General features: G+C 45.2%; 1 protein-coding gene and 1 long non-coding RNA gene across 3 annotated transcripts in view; one reads left to right on the top strand and one right to left on the bottom strand.

The window, feature by feature from the left end:
- Positions 1–14,922, bottom strand: part of KLHL4 (kelch like family member 4) — a 51,521-nt gene extending 36,599 nt beyond the window's left edge. Inside the window, exon 1 of one of the 2 annotated variants that reach the window (XM_083486684.1) lies at positions 13,716–14,922. In XM_083486684.1, the coding sequence (XP_083342810.1) occupies positions 13,716–14,140 (425 nt within the window). In that variant the 5' untranslated portion in view covers positions 14,141–14,922. The remainder of the gene's footprint in view (positions 1–13,715) is intronic. The other variant, XM_083486683.1, reaches the window with a different exon arrangement.
- LOC310698943 overlaps positions 1–16,537 on the top strand; it is a 273,173-nt gene that overhangs the window by 46,620 nt on the left and 210,016 nt on the right. The window lies entirely within an intron of this gene.

Here is a 16,537-nt window from a genome sequence, read left to right as displayed (position 1 = left end):
CCTCCATGAAATGATCAGTGAAAGCTTTAGTTGATTAATCTATTGAGCACACTTTTACCTTAATAGACACTTTTTGTGTGCCCAATTTTTGGCTGTGAAAATGCATCACAAAATTCAGAGACATGTGAATTCCCAAAGGTAGCTTCCATTAAAATGTGAACTGGATGAAAATCTCTACCTTCTTCCCCCTTCCAAGTAACTGAGTACTTGAGAGCCAGAGAATGTTAAATTAATGGGTGCTGGGAGCATGTGTGCCATGAAGCTCCCCTCTAAAGTGATGTACAGTTTTGCATAAGCTGTCAGAAAGACCCACCATAATTAGAAACATGCGTTTCCGTAGAAACAGCATCTTTGGGAAACTGAGCTGCTGTCCTGATGATACCTTTCACACTGTTGTTCCGATGACGCAGAAGATTATACTTGGTGTCAAAAGACGGAAAAGCAAGAGGGGGTTAGAGGAGAGGATTGTCAACTGGAACGGGGGAGAGGGGGAGTGGAAAGAGAGAAATCTACCAAAAGCTGTTCAGGAAAGATGACAGAGGAAATATCTTTATCATAGCATGGAGCAAATCCCCAGCTAGACAAGGGCAAAAACGAAGGGAAAATACTGCCCCTTCGTGACTTTTACTATATATGTGCCATACATGAGATCTGAAAAGGGTTTCTGGGGTTAAGCAGAGAAGGAACTCCAGCTCCAGGTTAAGTTCCCCTTTCAACAAACTCCCAAAATTGGCATCTTGATCCCAGTCAATATCTCTGTTGTACTGTTTTGAACTGATTGAATGCATGCACGTGTTGTTGTTCTGAACTGTTTTAAACTACAAACTGTGTTTTTAATCGGTTGTTTTTTTTAATAAATGCAGTTGTTTTAAGTGTTTCAATGTAAACTATTTTATACATATATTTTATTATTTGGTGAATCACTTCAGGATGCCTCATGGGAACCAATTTATAAATGATATGGGGGAGGGGAGGGAGGAGGAGAAGGAGAATAATAATTAAAAATGTAGAATTCTGTGATTCTAGGGAATAACACAGTAGGTCTGCTCTGAAAAGTTATTGCAAAGGTGCTGCTTCCAGCCATATGGAAAACCTCAGAATTGTTATTTTCCCACAGTTGGGATTTCATGCGTTTTAGCACTTTGCACATCAGCTTGCAGTAAGCGTGTAGGGCCCAGTTCTGAAAGATGTGGTGAGGCTTCCGCTCTGATTAGAACTAATAGGTGTTGACAGCTCTTAGAGCTGAAGGGTGCAGAGGAACAGGGGGAGGAGCACCCAAATGCTAATCTAAGATGTCAGGAATCCATACTGAGCATGATTTAATTCTGGAGCTAAAAGAACAGGAGGCGGATGCACACTTGAGACTAAAGGGGGGGGGCACTGACTACTCTGTGCCAATGTGGAGTTCAGGATCAGCCACAAAGCTCACCAGTCAGCCTTGCACAAATTCCTTTCCTCTCCCTCAGACATGCTGTTCTGGTAAGTTGGATGACAATTGGAGGGGTTTAGGCTCTTATCTGCTGTTTTTTTCTTGTAGGTCATCCTGACTCACAACTCACAGCTGTGTTGCATGGATCTAAGCCAGGCATTCCCAAATTCGGCCCTCCAGCTGTTTTGAGACTACAACTCCCATCATCCCTAGCTAACAGGACTAGTGGTCAAGGATGATGGGAGTTGTAATCCCAAAACAGCTAGAGGGCCAAGTTTGGGGGTGTCTGATCTAAGCTGAGCCAAGCATAATGTGGTGTGACCAGCATTTTGCTTTGAAACTTCCAGAGGAGTAGATCAGTATTCATGGAGAATGAGGGTAAACAGATACTGTAGTCGAGGAGGTGGGGGAAAGGGCGCTGTGGCCCTTCAGATGTTGTCCAGACTCCCATCATCCCTGGCTTTTGGCCATGCTGGTTTAAGATGAAGGGAGCTGGAATTCAATGGCATCTGGAAGACCCACAGATTCCCTGCTCCTGCCACAAATGAAGATAGATGCAGTTTAGGCAGCTGCTGTCCAGCCACTCCTTTGTAAAACAGTTGGATGGCTAAAAGGTCCAAGAGGTCCAGCTGATGGGAATTAATTCTTAGGAGATGGTCCCCTGAGAGCTGGGGATCTCTCTTGTTCTCTGAATGAGATATACTTCAGCACTTTGGCATGGCTGCACCCGTCAAACTTAGGGGAAAGTGGGAGAGAGTGGGAGAGAGAGAAATAGCTGGCAGTTTTGAAAGAGAGAGCAAAGGGTTACTCATTTGAAGCTGAGATGGAGTTCTAGGAATGCTGCTTACATTCCCCTCTCTAATATATGTGCATGAGAAAGAACAGGAGATAATGAAGTTGGAGCATCTATTTGCTCTGCTGCAGAAGAATCACCCAAACCAGAACCCTGAGAGTCTCACGCTGGCCAGGATGGAAGATTGGGGGTGGCAGGTTGGAGGGGAAATAAGTATGCCAGCTCCTGGGCTGGTGCAGTCAGCCCCTGGTCTTGCATTTCCCCACCTCTGCTATAGAAGGAGTGCATTACACAAAGGATGTGCTGCCACAGAGAGGTCTGTGCACTGCATCACCAACCACAACCCTCCACTCACAGGAGAGTGTGAGGAACAGACTTCATGGCTGGCTGTCAGGTGCTTTGGAACCCCACACAAGAGATTTTGGCAGGTGTCATGTGATAGACAGGTGGGTTGTCCTGGTGAAGTTTTTCGGGGGGGGTGTACCTACCATACACATTTTTGCAGAACAACTTTCCTTAATGTAGTGGCCTTTTGTGTGTTATTTTAACAACAATATGCACTTTTATGCACACTTTTTCAGAATGTATGCATTTTAGCATTCATTCTATCATCTATCTATCTATCTATCTATCTATCTATCTATCATCTGTCTGTCTGTCTGTCTGTCTGTCTGTCTGTCTGTCTGTCTGTCTATTTTGTATACAGCCCTACACCCACAGGTCTCAGTTGGCTGGACTATTGCATTGCAAAATTCTGAGAATTCTGAAGGCTTTATTTCTCATATAGCTGTGAAATGTGCAAATTATGTGAGTTCACCTTTAAATGGGAACTGAACCAAATTTCTTTCCCATCCCTGGTAAGGACCAAAGCTGATGGGTAAAGTGGTCAACACAGCATGGACAATTGTCTAAAGCATGAAGCGCACAGCGCTAATGGCCTGTGCCTAACTCCTCATAAATAGTTTGGAAGTCAATGATTCAGCCGTAAAATAACCTTTAATTGTCCATTAGGTCTAACTAAAGTGCTTTTAGACTGCATTTCTATAAAACGAGCAATCGTTTTTTATGTCCTCCTAAGAATGCGCACACTGTGATGCAATTTCCTGTTGATTTCATAGCTGTGTCACCCCAACTTCTCTGTGAAAACAATCGAAACGCTGCTTTAATATGCTTGAAGTATCTAATTTCATTGCTATTTCATACACTGTCTGCAGGCCCCTTTTTTTTTGAGATGCCATTTTTCACAAGAATAATCAATGGCTATGTTGAAAGATTTATGGACTATAATTAGAAAGAGTAAAATGTACCATTCCATTATCTTTATTTCCCATGATAAAGAGGGCAGTGCTGCTGAAGTAATGCAGCCTTAGCCAACCTTGTGCCCCCCAGATGTTTTGTTCCCACCAACCCCATGGGACTACGATTTTGGACTGCATTTCCCACCATTGAGCCTGATGGGAGCTGTGGTCCAAAAACCACTGGAGCACATAGGTTGGGGAAGGGTGCTGTGAGCACATTGCCAGGATCATGGGCAGCTGTTCAGAGTCCGTGCACATTGTTGTGCCATTCTTCCAAGCTATTTGGATCAAGCCACAAACATAAAAAGTTGTGTGATTTATCCCAAGTGTGTGCCTGGCTTCAAGAAGAGGATAGAAAGCCTGTTATGGAAGTGTAAATGACTTCACTTATTGCCTCTACGTTTTACAGAATTGTGTATAACCTTTACTTAAAGGGCACTTCCATGCTGCTAGTTGGTGCTTGCTGCTCCCTTAGGTAACAGCTACAGCCAATTTTGCTGCCTATAATGAGAAACTATAATATATAATTTAAGCTATTTTCCAAACAATGCCCCTACTGAGTGTAATGCAATTAAATGGGAAACCTGAGTTGCAGTGCAGAGGCTTTACACAAGAAAAGTCTAACATTAGGCACAGGAGAACTGAAAGTAAGAGGTAATAATGAGCTGGTGAAAACATTAAGTATATTCACAAAAGAATATTTTTCTTCCTTGGCCCAGTATATAATTGAAAAGGTCCCTCCACTGGGTGATATTGCCCAGCCATACAACAGTGTTAGGTTTACCAAATGTCATGTTTATCATAAACAAAACGTTATCTGTTGCCTGTGGTCTCTACCTACATAGCCATAGGCTGTTTCAGAGAAAATGAAACTGCAGAATGTTAGCAAACTGTGCAACTTCTGGGAGAGAAGTGAATGGTCTCTTTGCCTAGGGAAAAAAATCAAAGAGTACATTGGGATAATGAAGAAAGTGAGGTCATAAGAGCTTAAAAACTGGGGACTGTGGAGGCAAGAAATTGGCAGAGATGATGAGAAAACAAATGGGCTATTCACCTGTAGGGATGCAGGAGAAATTTGATTATGTTTGCATTTAAAGGCAAACCCACAAAATCTGCACTCTCCAAAACAATGCACAAGAAACATCACCAAATTTTACAGTGCAGTTCTGCAGCCAAGTAATTTGCATAGGCTTGCATATATTATGGTAAAGTGTGCATAGAAACACATATGTTCATGAAAATACTGTGCAAATTTGCATTGTGTTAGGGGGAAATGCCTTGCAAAAATGTGTATATCAGTAAAAATTGGCACAAAAATGCTGATGACTTATCAAGAGTGGTGCTCTGCTAACATTATTACCCTGGAAGAAGAACTGTGGTTGCCTAGCTCTCTATCTGACACCTTCCCTATCTGACACACAAATCTTTATTCTTCATCTCTCTCTCCTTCTCACCTATTTCCCTCCTCTGTTTTGTTCCTTATATTCACATTTATCTAAAAAAATTAAAATCAGATTTGTTGGTAATTCAACAAGTCCAAGACAGTAGTAACAAGGAGAAAATTCAACTATTAGAAGCCTCTTTTCTTTTCCCCTGTGAATTTTGTATCACCAAAAAAAGAAGAGAGATAGCTATTTTTTCAAACTTCTCAGTCTAATGGTGAATCTCCAGATACAGTTGGACTTCAGCTCCCACTGAACTTGGCCAGTGGTCAGGGATGATGGGAGTTCCTCCCCGTTGCTTCAGTTCTCTATTCTGCCTTCAGTTATCATTATTCTCCTTTTTATTGATATAGCTCTGGATAAAAATATTAATAAACTACAGATTTGGTGATAGTGATGGTGAAAAGAGCTAAGGCTGCCAGAGCTCCCAAACCACCTTTTCTGAAGGCAAGCTGTGTGCATCTCACCTTGTCAGTCTCGCACCCAAAGTCTGCCGACTCGGAGGCAGCTTAATGATTTTCTGTATAGCCGACCCTGACCTTATTTAGGCGACGCTGATTGGAAGTCATTGTGTGAGCCTGGAATAAGCTTACACTGCTAGTTAGTGGTCCGGTTCAATGTCATCTGCATAGAAAGTGCAGATGTGACTTGAAATTTAAGTGGGCAATTCTGCAGGCAGCAAAATCCTGGAGGGCTCACAATGGCCTGAAAGGACCACCCTGAAACCGGAATTGGCCAGTGTTGTTCATACTCACTGCTTGGAGCCACTTCTCACTAGCAATATTCTGCACTGTCATGCAAAGTTTGTAAATGTGCGCTCTCCGTATGGGATGCTGCACATGCACAGTCCATACAGACGTCGTGCATGTGTCACCGGGTGATTCGCCCTGCCCCTTGGCATCCCGCCCCAGGTGCCAGAGAGGGTTCCTCCACCACTGGGCTTATTGTGTGGTTCATCTCTATCAGGATCATGGTCCTCCAGCCCACCTAGCAGCCCCAGTTCTATGGAAACAGCTTCAGCACCTGTAGCAAATAAATACTCGTGGAGACAAAATCTGTACTCCCAAGTCTGGGTCATAAGTTTAAATGCCAGAATATTTCTCCCTGTGCTCAAGGTATATTTCCCGAATTAAAGTGTCAGTTCAGAATAGCAGCAAAGGCAATAGAGAGGCAACTGTCTAAATCTGGATTGTAAGCTCCTCGACGCAGCCATTTGTTTCCCTTACAGCAGAGATGGGGGACCTGGGACCCTCCATGGCCATGGTCTGGGGTGTGGGATATCTAGATTTGCCAGCCCTGTATTAAAGTGTCATCTACATTCATAATGTACTCAAAAACAACAGCAGCAGCAATAACAAAATGTTGCCGTTCCTGATTCCAGACAGTCGGTCAGTCGCATCCTCTTTCTGGATGTGTCATTCCATTCTATCCCCCCTCCCCAGAGTTCCATTTCCATTTCCCCAAGAATTAGCATTCCGTGCCCATTGAGCATGCTCAGTCCCCACTGAGCTGCTTTTCAAGATTTTCCACCCTTAGGCGTTTCTTCCCTCTGCAAAGTCTGAGCCTCTTGCAAGCCTGCTGATTCCTTCTTGCTTGGGGTAAGAAAAGGTTCTACACTTGACCATTTCAGCCTTGGAATATTTGATAAATACATTGAGCATGGTGACTATTTGGGGACGCAATGAGAAGCATTTGTTAGATGGGCACACAAATGGAGCCTAAGTACTACGAGGTTTAGCAAAAGTTGCTAGCTATGGGAGCCGAACAGAGCCTCCATTTACAAGAGGAGAATACCACTGAATATGATTTCCTGGGAGCCACAGCATGGAAGGCTCTCACCTTGGGGGATTGTGACCTTCCTGGAAAGGATCTGATAGCCAATGTGGGCATCAAGAGGCTGGAATTTATATACCCTTGTCTGATCCAGTACAGCTTTGCCTTCTAATAAGCAGAGTTCCTCTTATGCAACAGGGTTTCCTTAGGAACATAAGAAGATGCTTTATGGCAAATGAGAGTATTTGTCCATCTACCTCAATACTGTCTACACTGACTGGCAGTGGCTCTCCAGACAACGGCCATTCACAGTCCTACCTGGGGATGCTGCAGATCAAACTTGTGACCTTCTGCCTGCCAAGCATGCATACTGTTTGAGAAGCTTCTCCTGGTGGTGAGGGAGTTATCCAAAATTATTATGGGGGTGGGAATGGCAGGTTGCAGCTGTAATAGGGAATTTGGGACATCCCCCTTCAGCTCTTCTATGAATAGAATAGTCTTCCACTTGTATTGTGTCATCATTGGATCCAAACCACGGGGGGGGGGGGAATTTGGCCACTCAGTTTAAAAAAAAATGCCTAGAATGTCTGTCAAAACACTAGACATTTTAGAGGCAAGAACACCATATTCTATGGTAATGAGAAGATAGTCATTGACAAGGACATGAAAAACGCAACGCCCAGTCAATCCTGACAGTCACGAATCCTTGATAGAAAGAGGTTGTGAGTCAAACAGTTCCCATTAGATGAGTCCACAATCCCTGTATTTGTCGTTTGGTGAAGTTCATGAGAGACGCTAGACATGTGTCATCACGATTTGGGGAAGCTAGGCAGCAGATGAGAAGTGCCATAGCCTGACCCTTAATTGCTGGGTGCGGGAATGTTAAATACTATTATGCCTTCCACTTTCTCACCCATCCCCTTCTTGGGTTGTAACGCAGACAATCACTAACTTTAACACTGCAAAACAGAATAAAACACCCAGTCGAAAAATATGCAATGTACAAACAGCTTGCGTTTGCACCGCATGCTTTTAAACTTCAAGCAGATGGTCACAGACAGTACTTTTTGCATTTTGGGACATTTGATACCAGTGTTCACTCCTCTTTTTTTGCCCCCTTCTGCACCCATACATATGCCAAGTGAGGATAACACTACATGCATCTGATGAAGCAGGGATCTGGTTGAAGAAGCATGTGTCATAATAAATGAGTTAATGTTTAAGAAGCGACATGACTAGCATGTCTAACCCTCTGCCCATTTTTAATACTGGCCCTTTCACTGACTGTTTTCACAGAGGATAGATCTGCTGGTGGCTTAACAGTGGAGGCTGGTCCATTAGGACAAAGTGCCCCACCAACCTCAGCCTTCTCACCTGCCTGTCTCCTGGCTTACAACCAGTCAAAGGGATGTCACTGCTTATCCTCTGGTGCTTCCTCATTCTCAGCATTTCCCTTACCAAGAACTAACTTAGTTGGTCTTTAAGGTGCTACTGGAAGGAATTTTTTTTATTTTGACTATGGCAGACCAACACGGCTACCTATCTGTAACTGGAGCATTTCCCTTGTGCAACTCAGGATGGAAGAGGCCAGGGACAAAACAATAAATTAGTTTTCTCTGCCTTCCTTTGCTCTGCCTTCACCTGCTGTTGGTCTCCCTGCCTACCAATCCTATTGAGCTGCTAATGGGAACCAATTAGAACTTTGCTGGGTCATGGCCATAGCTCAGTGATCAGACTTTTCTAACACATTGTCACAGGAGTGTGCTGGTCTGTAATCACACAGTTCAAAGATAGTTAACTTTATTAGCAAAAAGAAGGATCTCCACAGACTTGACTGTGGAGACTTAATGAGCAGAGCAGCTCATTCCCAGTGGTCTTCTTCCATGAAAATCAGTTGCCAAGACTGAAAGTGCCCACCTCCTCAGGCTTTTCCCAAGCAATCAGAGACTGCGCCTGCATGAAGCCAACTACTCCTCTGCTCTTTTCATGCCTCTTCTGGTTCTGGGAGACTGAGGGGAAGGGGAGATTGTCGTAGCAAGAGGGAGAGACACCCGTGACTCTTCACCAGCCGGACTCACCTCTTACTCTTGGCCTCCCTCTTCTCTTGCTTCAGCTTCTGCCTCTGATTCTGGGTTTCTCTCTGCCACAGACTCTCCCAGCTCACTCAGCCCTGTTACCTCTTCAGCATCTGACACCTCCTCTTCCCTGTCTTCTCCCTCTTCTCCCTCTGACCACTCATCATCATTCCACCACCAATCCCTGGGCTCTGAGCCTTCCTTTCCTGAAGGTTCTCCAGCTAGTTCCTCCCACCATTCCTCTGCATCCAACCAGTCCATGACACACATATGGGAATCTACCTGGAGCTTCTTCTTCACCACCACCACTACCAATGACAACAACAACAACAACAACAACAACAACAACAACAACAACAACAACAATGCACTGCTTAGTAATTGGAAACAACTTCTCATTCTGATCCCATTGTTGAAGCCCGTAGCTGGAAAGGCTGTTCCAGAGGAAATATGTTTTAGGGTTTCAAAACACAGATAGTGCAAAACACAGTGATGCTGCCCTATCCAGGTAGGGACCATAATTTAGTGATAGGGCAGCATCAATTTGCACACAGAAGATCCTGGGTTCACTCCCCAGGACCTCCAGTTAAAACGAGCAGGAAGCAGGAAATGTAAAGGACCTTCTCCACAGACTCTGAGGGGCTTCTAAGTTGGGCTATAGCTTAGAGCAGTGTTTCCCAACCGGTGTTCCGCGGCACACGAGTGTGCCGTGAGACGTTGCCTCGTGTGCCGCGAGATGCCTGGAGGGAGGCGGGCAAGGCGGGCGGCGAGAGGCGGGGCGGCGGCGGCGAGGAGAGGCCGCGCCTCCTGCTGCTGCCTGGCGCTCCTCCTCGCAGCCGGCAGCGCTGCCTGGGCGCCTCCGCGCGACTCTGCCTCACTGGGTTTGGTCTCCCAGCAGAGACGGGTCACACGCGCACCTCCCTCCCTCCCTCAGCCTGCGCGGAGGGAGAGCCAGAGAGAGGCATCGCTCCTGCGCGGCGGGAGAGGGAGCAGCCGGAGCGATGCCCCAAACGAACGCATGGGACCGGAGGGGAAATCCTCTCCGAGGCGGATTGAGCGCAGCTGAGAGAAGCCTTTCGAGGAGCTGCAGCAACTCCCGGCGACGGCTCCTCAAGCCCCGCCGCCGCCCCCTCCTCCGCCCGCTATCGCCGCCACCACCACAACAGCCGCCGCCGCCTCAGTTGCCGCCGTCCCTCAGTCCCTCGCTCTGCTGCCTCCTCCCACCCCCAAAGCTTGAAGGTTCCCCGGCAAGGGGGAGGGAAAAAACTTTCACTTTCGTGCGTCCCTCCCGGCATGACGCTGCGCGCTGACGTCACGGGGCGGGGCTTTAATGGTGGTGTGCCGCGAGATTTTTTTTCAGTAAACAGGTGTGCCATTGCCCAAAAAAGTTTGGGAAACACTGGCTTAGAGGAAGAGAGCACACTTTGCATGCTGAAGGTTCAAGGCCTAATTTCCAGGGACTCCAGTTGAAAGGATCCAGAAACAGTCAATGAGGAGGACCTCATTCTGAGTAGTCAAAGTAGGCAATCCAAGTTGGGTGGACAACTAGCTTGATGTGGTACAAAGCAGCTTCTTATGATTCCCCATGCCAGGTCCATTACAACTGGAAGTACTTTTGTGCCTGGAATTGTTCTCATACAGTGACTTTTCCATGTCCCTGTTCAATATTCCTGACAGCTGCTGTAGGATATATGGAGAGACTCTCAAAGGAAGGCCAGACTCCACACAATTTTGAAGGCATCCCAGCAGTGATGACTATATTGACTTGTTGAGTTTTGCTGGGCAAAAGTGGCCTCCCAAAATTTTCCACCCTTATTGTGGGAGGCAAGACTGGGGAGGAGGATATTCAGATTAATCTCTGGGAGGTATGTGGAATTCTCAGGTTTTGTGGTAGCAAAAAGAATTCCCAGAAAATTTTCTTTTGAGACATTTTGATTCAGGTTAATGCTGAATGAGACTGTTGCTCATTCATTCTGATAGAGGAAGGAAGCAATTGTCCAGGAGAAAAGGACCAGGAGAAGGAAGGTGTGCCCATTGCTTTATTTAATATTACTGAATTACTGAATATGAAAATTCAGTAAACAATATGAAAATTGAAACAATATGAAAATTGGGGGTGCTTAGCAGGAGCTGAAATTCTCCATCCAATTATTGGATTAAGAAACTGAGGAGGCCATTTTGTTGAATATTCTCCAAGGGAGAATCAACCTTTTCCAACAGTTCAGAAAAAGAAAAATTCAAAGAAATTCTGATAAAATTGTTTTTCTGAGAATTTCAGCCCAACTTTAGCCAGCTACCAGCAGAGAAAGGGATCTTTCCAGCCAATGGTGGTTGGTGCGTATCTGGGCTGCTAGGAGGAGTCAAGTAATTCTTGTTTGTCCCCCATCCTCTTCTCTTCTGAGTTATAAGGAGTAGACAGCTAGTAAGCAGTGCTACCCTTAGAAAGGCCATAAGTAAGAAGTCATGCAAGCTGAGGACACAACAAAGTTGGTTGGGCGTTGCTGCATTTGCCTTAGTATAGCAGTTTCCACTGTTTCCACCATATTTGTTGTTCTTCATGCTCAATGTCCCTGCTCAAGCTATGCTCTCTCATACACTTACTTGGAAGTAAGCCCCATTGGCCTTCATTGAACACTTATCAGTAAAGGTGTGTAGAATCAGACTTCACAAGGGAAATTCCATTACTGAGTATGTTGCTGCATTCTTGTTGGCATCAGTGCAAAAAGTACACTGGTGTCAGGCACTTAATGAATTCTCTATAGATTTCAATATGCCAACGTGCCTTTTGTTCAACTTGCCCAGACATAGATTTGAACGAATCAGGATTGCTACACATCACAAGCTGGAGAAATGAGAAGCAATTTTTTAAAATGCAGGTTGTCAAACAGAATTCCTTTTTCCCTGGCATGAAAAAATGGCGGAGACTAAAATTATATATATTTTTTGCAATACATGTACAGTTTGTATTGGAGCAAATACATTTGCATCCTGACTGAACTAAATAAATATTCTCACAGCAATTCTGTGAGGTAAGTTAGGCTAAGAGAAAGTGACTGGCCCAAGGTCACCCAGTCAGCTTCAGGACTGAGAAGGGATTTGACCCCTGACATCTCAGGTTTCTTGTCCCAACACTCCAACCACTACAACATACTGTTTTTTAAAACAAATTACTTCTGGAACCACATTTCCACCACCCTCCCCTTTTTTTTGCTTTTGGCCCTTGTTGCTATCTGTTGCTATCAGTTTCTCACAAGAAGTGACTCCCATCCTAAATCTGAACCCTAATGCTTTCCTGCTCATTTTCAGTGACATTTTACTTAGAAAGGTTGTCTACTCTGGGTTAGTAGTTAGTTCAAATGAACACAAGGGAACTTATTCCTAGAGGATCAGCCTCCATGTGTGTTTAGGACTTACAGGTCAATCCAACATATCAATCCCTGACAAGCAAGTGTCCCGTCCCCCCCACACCCACTGCCCCCGCCGTCAAGCATTTAGTTTAATAGTACTCCCAAGCAAGTGTGCATGACTGCCCTCGGCTCTCTCCCTTCAGCAAGCTGCGGGTGAGATTACTGCAATTTTAAAATAAACCTTTAAGAAGCTCCTTGCCACTTCCCAGTATGGTTCAAGGTTAATTATATTCATCAATGAGGCAATAAACAGCAGCAACAAAGAGGACTGGTGGCAGTGTCTGTGTGTGTCCCAACGTTTTCCATTCATCAAAGTTTGAACTTATTGATAAAGTCACGGGAAAGGGAAGGTTTTGAGCTGGTTCATTTATCTGAAGACAAATTAACACGCTCTACAGAAGCTACTGAAAATTCTTAGAGAAGTGTCAGGGGGGAAGGGGGTGGGAGTAAAAACAAGGTGAAGCACAAAAGACCTTGTTCCTTGGTGGGGGGGGTGCATCTCATAAACAGGAAACGCCATTCACACACACACAAAATAGCAGTATTTAGCACAGTGTGATGTGTGTGAATTTTAGAGGAAGGGGTTTCATTCACTTAGGGTTAAAAAGCCCCAGCATTTTTTAAAAAATGAAACAAAGCATGCTTCCTAAGAACTGGACAGTATATTCATTTCCAAGACAACAGCAACAGTAAGGTTTATTTAAGAAGAGACAGTTGGGAAAGAAAGAAAGAGTAAGCAGTTTAGGCCAAAGCTCACCTTTCTCATTAAACTTTAGGCTCACAAACCCTTAACTGGGGGAAAAGGAAGCTGTTATATGCCAGGTCAGACCACTGGCCCATATGGCCCAGTACAGTGGTACCTCAGGTTACAGGCGCTTCAGGTTACAGACTCCGCTAACCCAGAAATAGTGATTCAGGTTAAGAACTTTGCTTCAGGATGAGAACAGAAATTGTGCTCCGGCGGCGCAGCAGCAGCAGGAGGCCCCATTAGCTAAAGTGGTGCTTCAGGTTAAGAACGGACCTCCAGAACAAATTAAGTACTTAACCCGAGGTACCACTGTATTGTCTACACTGGCTAGCAGCAGTTTTCCAAAATTTTAGGCAGGGGGTATTCCCAGCCCTGCCTGGAGATGCTGGGAACGGAACCTGGGACCTTCTGCATATAAAGTGTGGATGCCTTACCACTGAGTTAAGGCCCTTTCCATACCCTGCTCTAACCAAGTATAAGAACATGCAACCAAAATAAATGCACATGGATACCCTGTCTGCTTCGATTTCTGCCATTCCCCTCTCACCCCCCGCCATGTTATATTTTAGACTGTAAGTTCCTCCAGGCAGGGACTTGTTCTCTTGTGCATTGCAATGTGCTGTGCACATTGATGGCGCTTTTTATATATGACAACAATAACAACGTTAGCAATAACTACAAACAATGACCATTAATAACAGCAATAACATGCAGCTGGTTTTCTTCAGCGCTGCCCTCTAAATCACCCACCTCTCGACGGACTCATCCTTGCTCTCCTCTGTGATCATCTGCAGCTCCTGCGCCTTTCTGTCCAGCTCTTCTTTGTCCCCTTCCTCCTCTCTGACAGCTTTCGGCACCTGCTCTGTGGCTTGCAGGTGCTCGATGAAGTTCTGCTGCTCAGGCCAAGTCTGGATCGGCCGGTGGGGCACTGGGGTCGGTCCAGGCACTGGCGCCAAGATGTTGTGTCGTATTGGGCTGTTGTTTTTCTTCAGCCCATTTCTGTCCCGCGAGTGGCTCTTCAGCCTGTTCTGAACTGGTGTCCCTCTATGCTCATATCCTTCCTGCTGCAGGCAACCTCCGGTGCCTGTGGAACTCTGAGAGGGGTGGCTGAACCATCTCCAGCGGAGCCTCAAGATCTGCTTCACGTCAAATTCCTTCTTCCCCGAGACTGACATCTTCACAAGTTGTGGAAGGGGAAAGAGAAAGAGAGAAGGAAAACACTGCTACAAAAAAATCCTGTTGTTCCAGAAAGGAAACAGACCCTGTGTTCGTCTCCTGTGTTTTTCAATGCCTCTGCTTCATCCTCTCCAAAATAAGGAACGAAAGGAAGAAATGCTCGTGTTCCTAATACTTGTCCTTCCCTTTCTCTCACTGAGGCTTCCTCTGTATGTCGCGGACAGTTCTGCTAAGATCTTCCTAACTGTATAGGTGGGAATCCATCCTGACAGAATGATGAGGTCAGATCTTAAACAAGTAAATCAGCTTAGCGCAGGCAAGCATCTGCTATTACACTACCCGGTGGCTCAGCTCACACACACTCAAGGAAGCAGCACTGTAGAGCTACACTATCATCCTAAGGGATCTTAGCCTGCAACCTCAGCTGCATGTAAAAAAGAAAGCAGTTCATACTTTATTCCACACACACACACACACACACACACACACACACACACACACACACCAAGGCAAGCCAAAATGCCTCTCCCTCACACCAGGGCTGCAATCCTATATACGCTTGCCTGGAAGTTAAGCCCCACACATAGGGTCAGGATGCCTTGTTGCACAACTTTAAGCCTTCTTACGTGTAAGCAAACGCCACTCAGTGAAATCAAATCTGGTTCATTTCCAAGTCAGTTGAGGAGGTTTAGGGATGTGATACAAGATTTTATAAGGGGTATTAATGGGAGGATGTTTCTAAGTAGGTTTTTAATGCTCGGTTTTTCAATGCCGTGATTCTCCAGCAGTTCAGCTTATTCTTAAGAATATCTTTCATATATTCCTTGTTTTCGTTATTTGTTTTTGTTTTGTTTTTTAAAAGTGAAATAGCTAGAGGCAGGTAGCCCTCAAGTATCGCACAATATTACTGTAAATGAAATGAACAGCATTTAATTTTAAATTCAATGGCATAGTCCGGCATAAATGCGCTTTCTTTCTCTCCCCCAGGGTCCCCCAGTTTGTAGGCATAGAATTCTGTGGAATTTACCTTCCCTATAGGAAGGACTGCAGAGGAAACTTGAAACATTCAGATGAGATACCCTCCCTAAAGAAGCATATCTATGGAAAACACAACACTGTTTCCTGGCTAAGTGCCCATGTAAATATCCTCACGCCATCCGGCTCATCTATTTTCTCTCTCTCACACACACACACACACACACACACACACACACACACTGCATAAAGAATCAGTGCAATTATGTTGTCTGTAACCAGCTGGGGTATGCTAGAACAGGGGTCAGCAAACTTTTACAGCAGAGGGCCAGTCCACTGTACCTCAGACCTTGTGGGGGGCCGGACTATATTTTGAAAAAATAAATAAATGAACGAATTCCTATGCCCCACAAATAACCCAGAGATTCATTTTTAAATAAAAGGACACATTCTTCTCATGTAAAAACATGCTGATTCCCAGACTGTCTGCGGGCCGGATTGAGAAGGCGATTGGGCCGAATCCAGCCCATGGGCCGCAGTTTGCCTACCCATGTGCTAGAGAACCAGCACATGGATTTAAAGTCCCTCTGTCATTTTATTAAAGATCCACATGCCTCTCATTTATGATGGTGGGGTGTTTGGAAGAAGAAGCTACCTATTGTGGGGTATTTGGAGGAGTGCAGTATGTGCACACACACATGACACACTGCATTTCTGGAGCACCTGGGGTCAAGGATGTCAGCCTTGTTGAAACAATGACCAGAAGTGCCATTGCTTTTCCTCATTAGCATCAATGAGGAATCTCTATATTGGGAGCTGCCAACATGGTCCCATGGGCACCAGTCTGCCCGCCCATATTACCTGCAAAATCCACAATGCAGAACAGACTGTTTGTTCTGCCGGCTCAGTTGCTGTTTGCAGTGGCTCAGCCTCTCTCCCCAATTCAACATGTCCCCTTAAGCATGCTCCTATTTCACTGAATGCCAGGACTGGACATCCACACTCCTTTGCATTCTGAACAGAGGTGCAAAGAACTTCACTCTGTAATCAAATAGCTGCCTTTTATTTCTTCATTGATGGGTGCTGATGGGAGGTGGTATCTGCAGCACCTGGTGGTCCTCTCTCTTCTGGCGCTCTTTTAGATATGGCACGCACTTTGCATCCATGCCACAATTTCATAGCAGCCATTTTGTGCCACGCCATTCCCTCACAGTAGCAATTTGGTGACAGGCAGCTATAACACTTTCTCAAAATTCCCAGTGTGCCCACTGGCCCAAAGGGGTTAGTGGCCCCTGCTCTGCATAATAACTGCAAGCTCAATCTTCTGAGTGTCAATCTTACGTAGCTGAAATAACACTAAACTTGCATAGGTGGTTGGTATCAGAAGGCTATACAGTGGTACCTCAGGTTAAGAACTTAAT

The sequence above is a fragment of the Podarcis liolepis genome, assembly GCF_965112155.1.
Source record: "Podarcis liolepis genome assembly, chromosome: Z".
Taxonomy (NCBI): Eukaryota; Metazoa; Chordata; class Lepidosauria; order Squamata; family Lacertidae; genus Podarcis; species Podarcis liolepis.
This window is presented reverse-complemented; position numbering and strand designations above follow the sequence as displayed.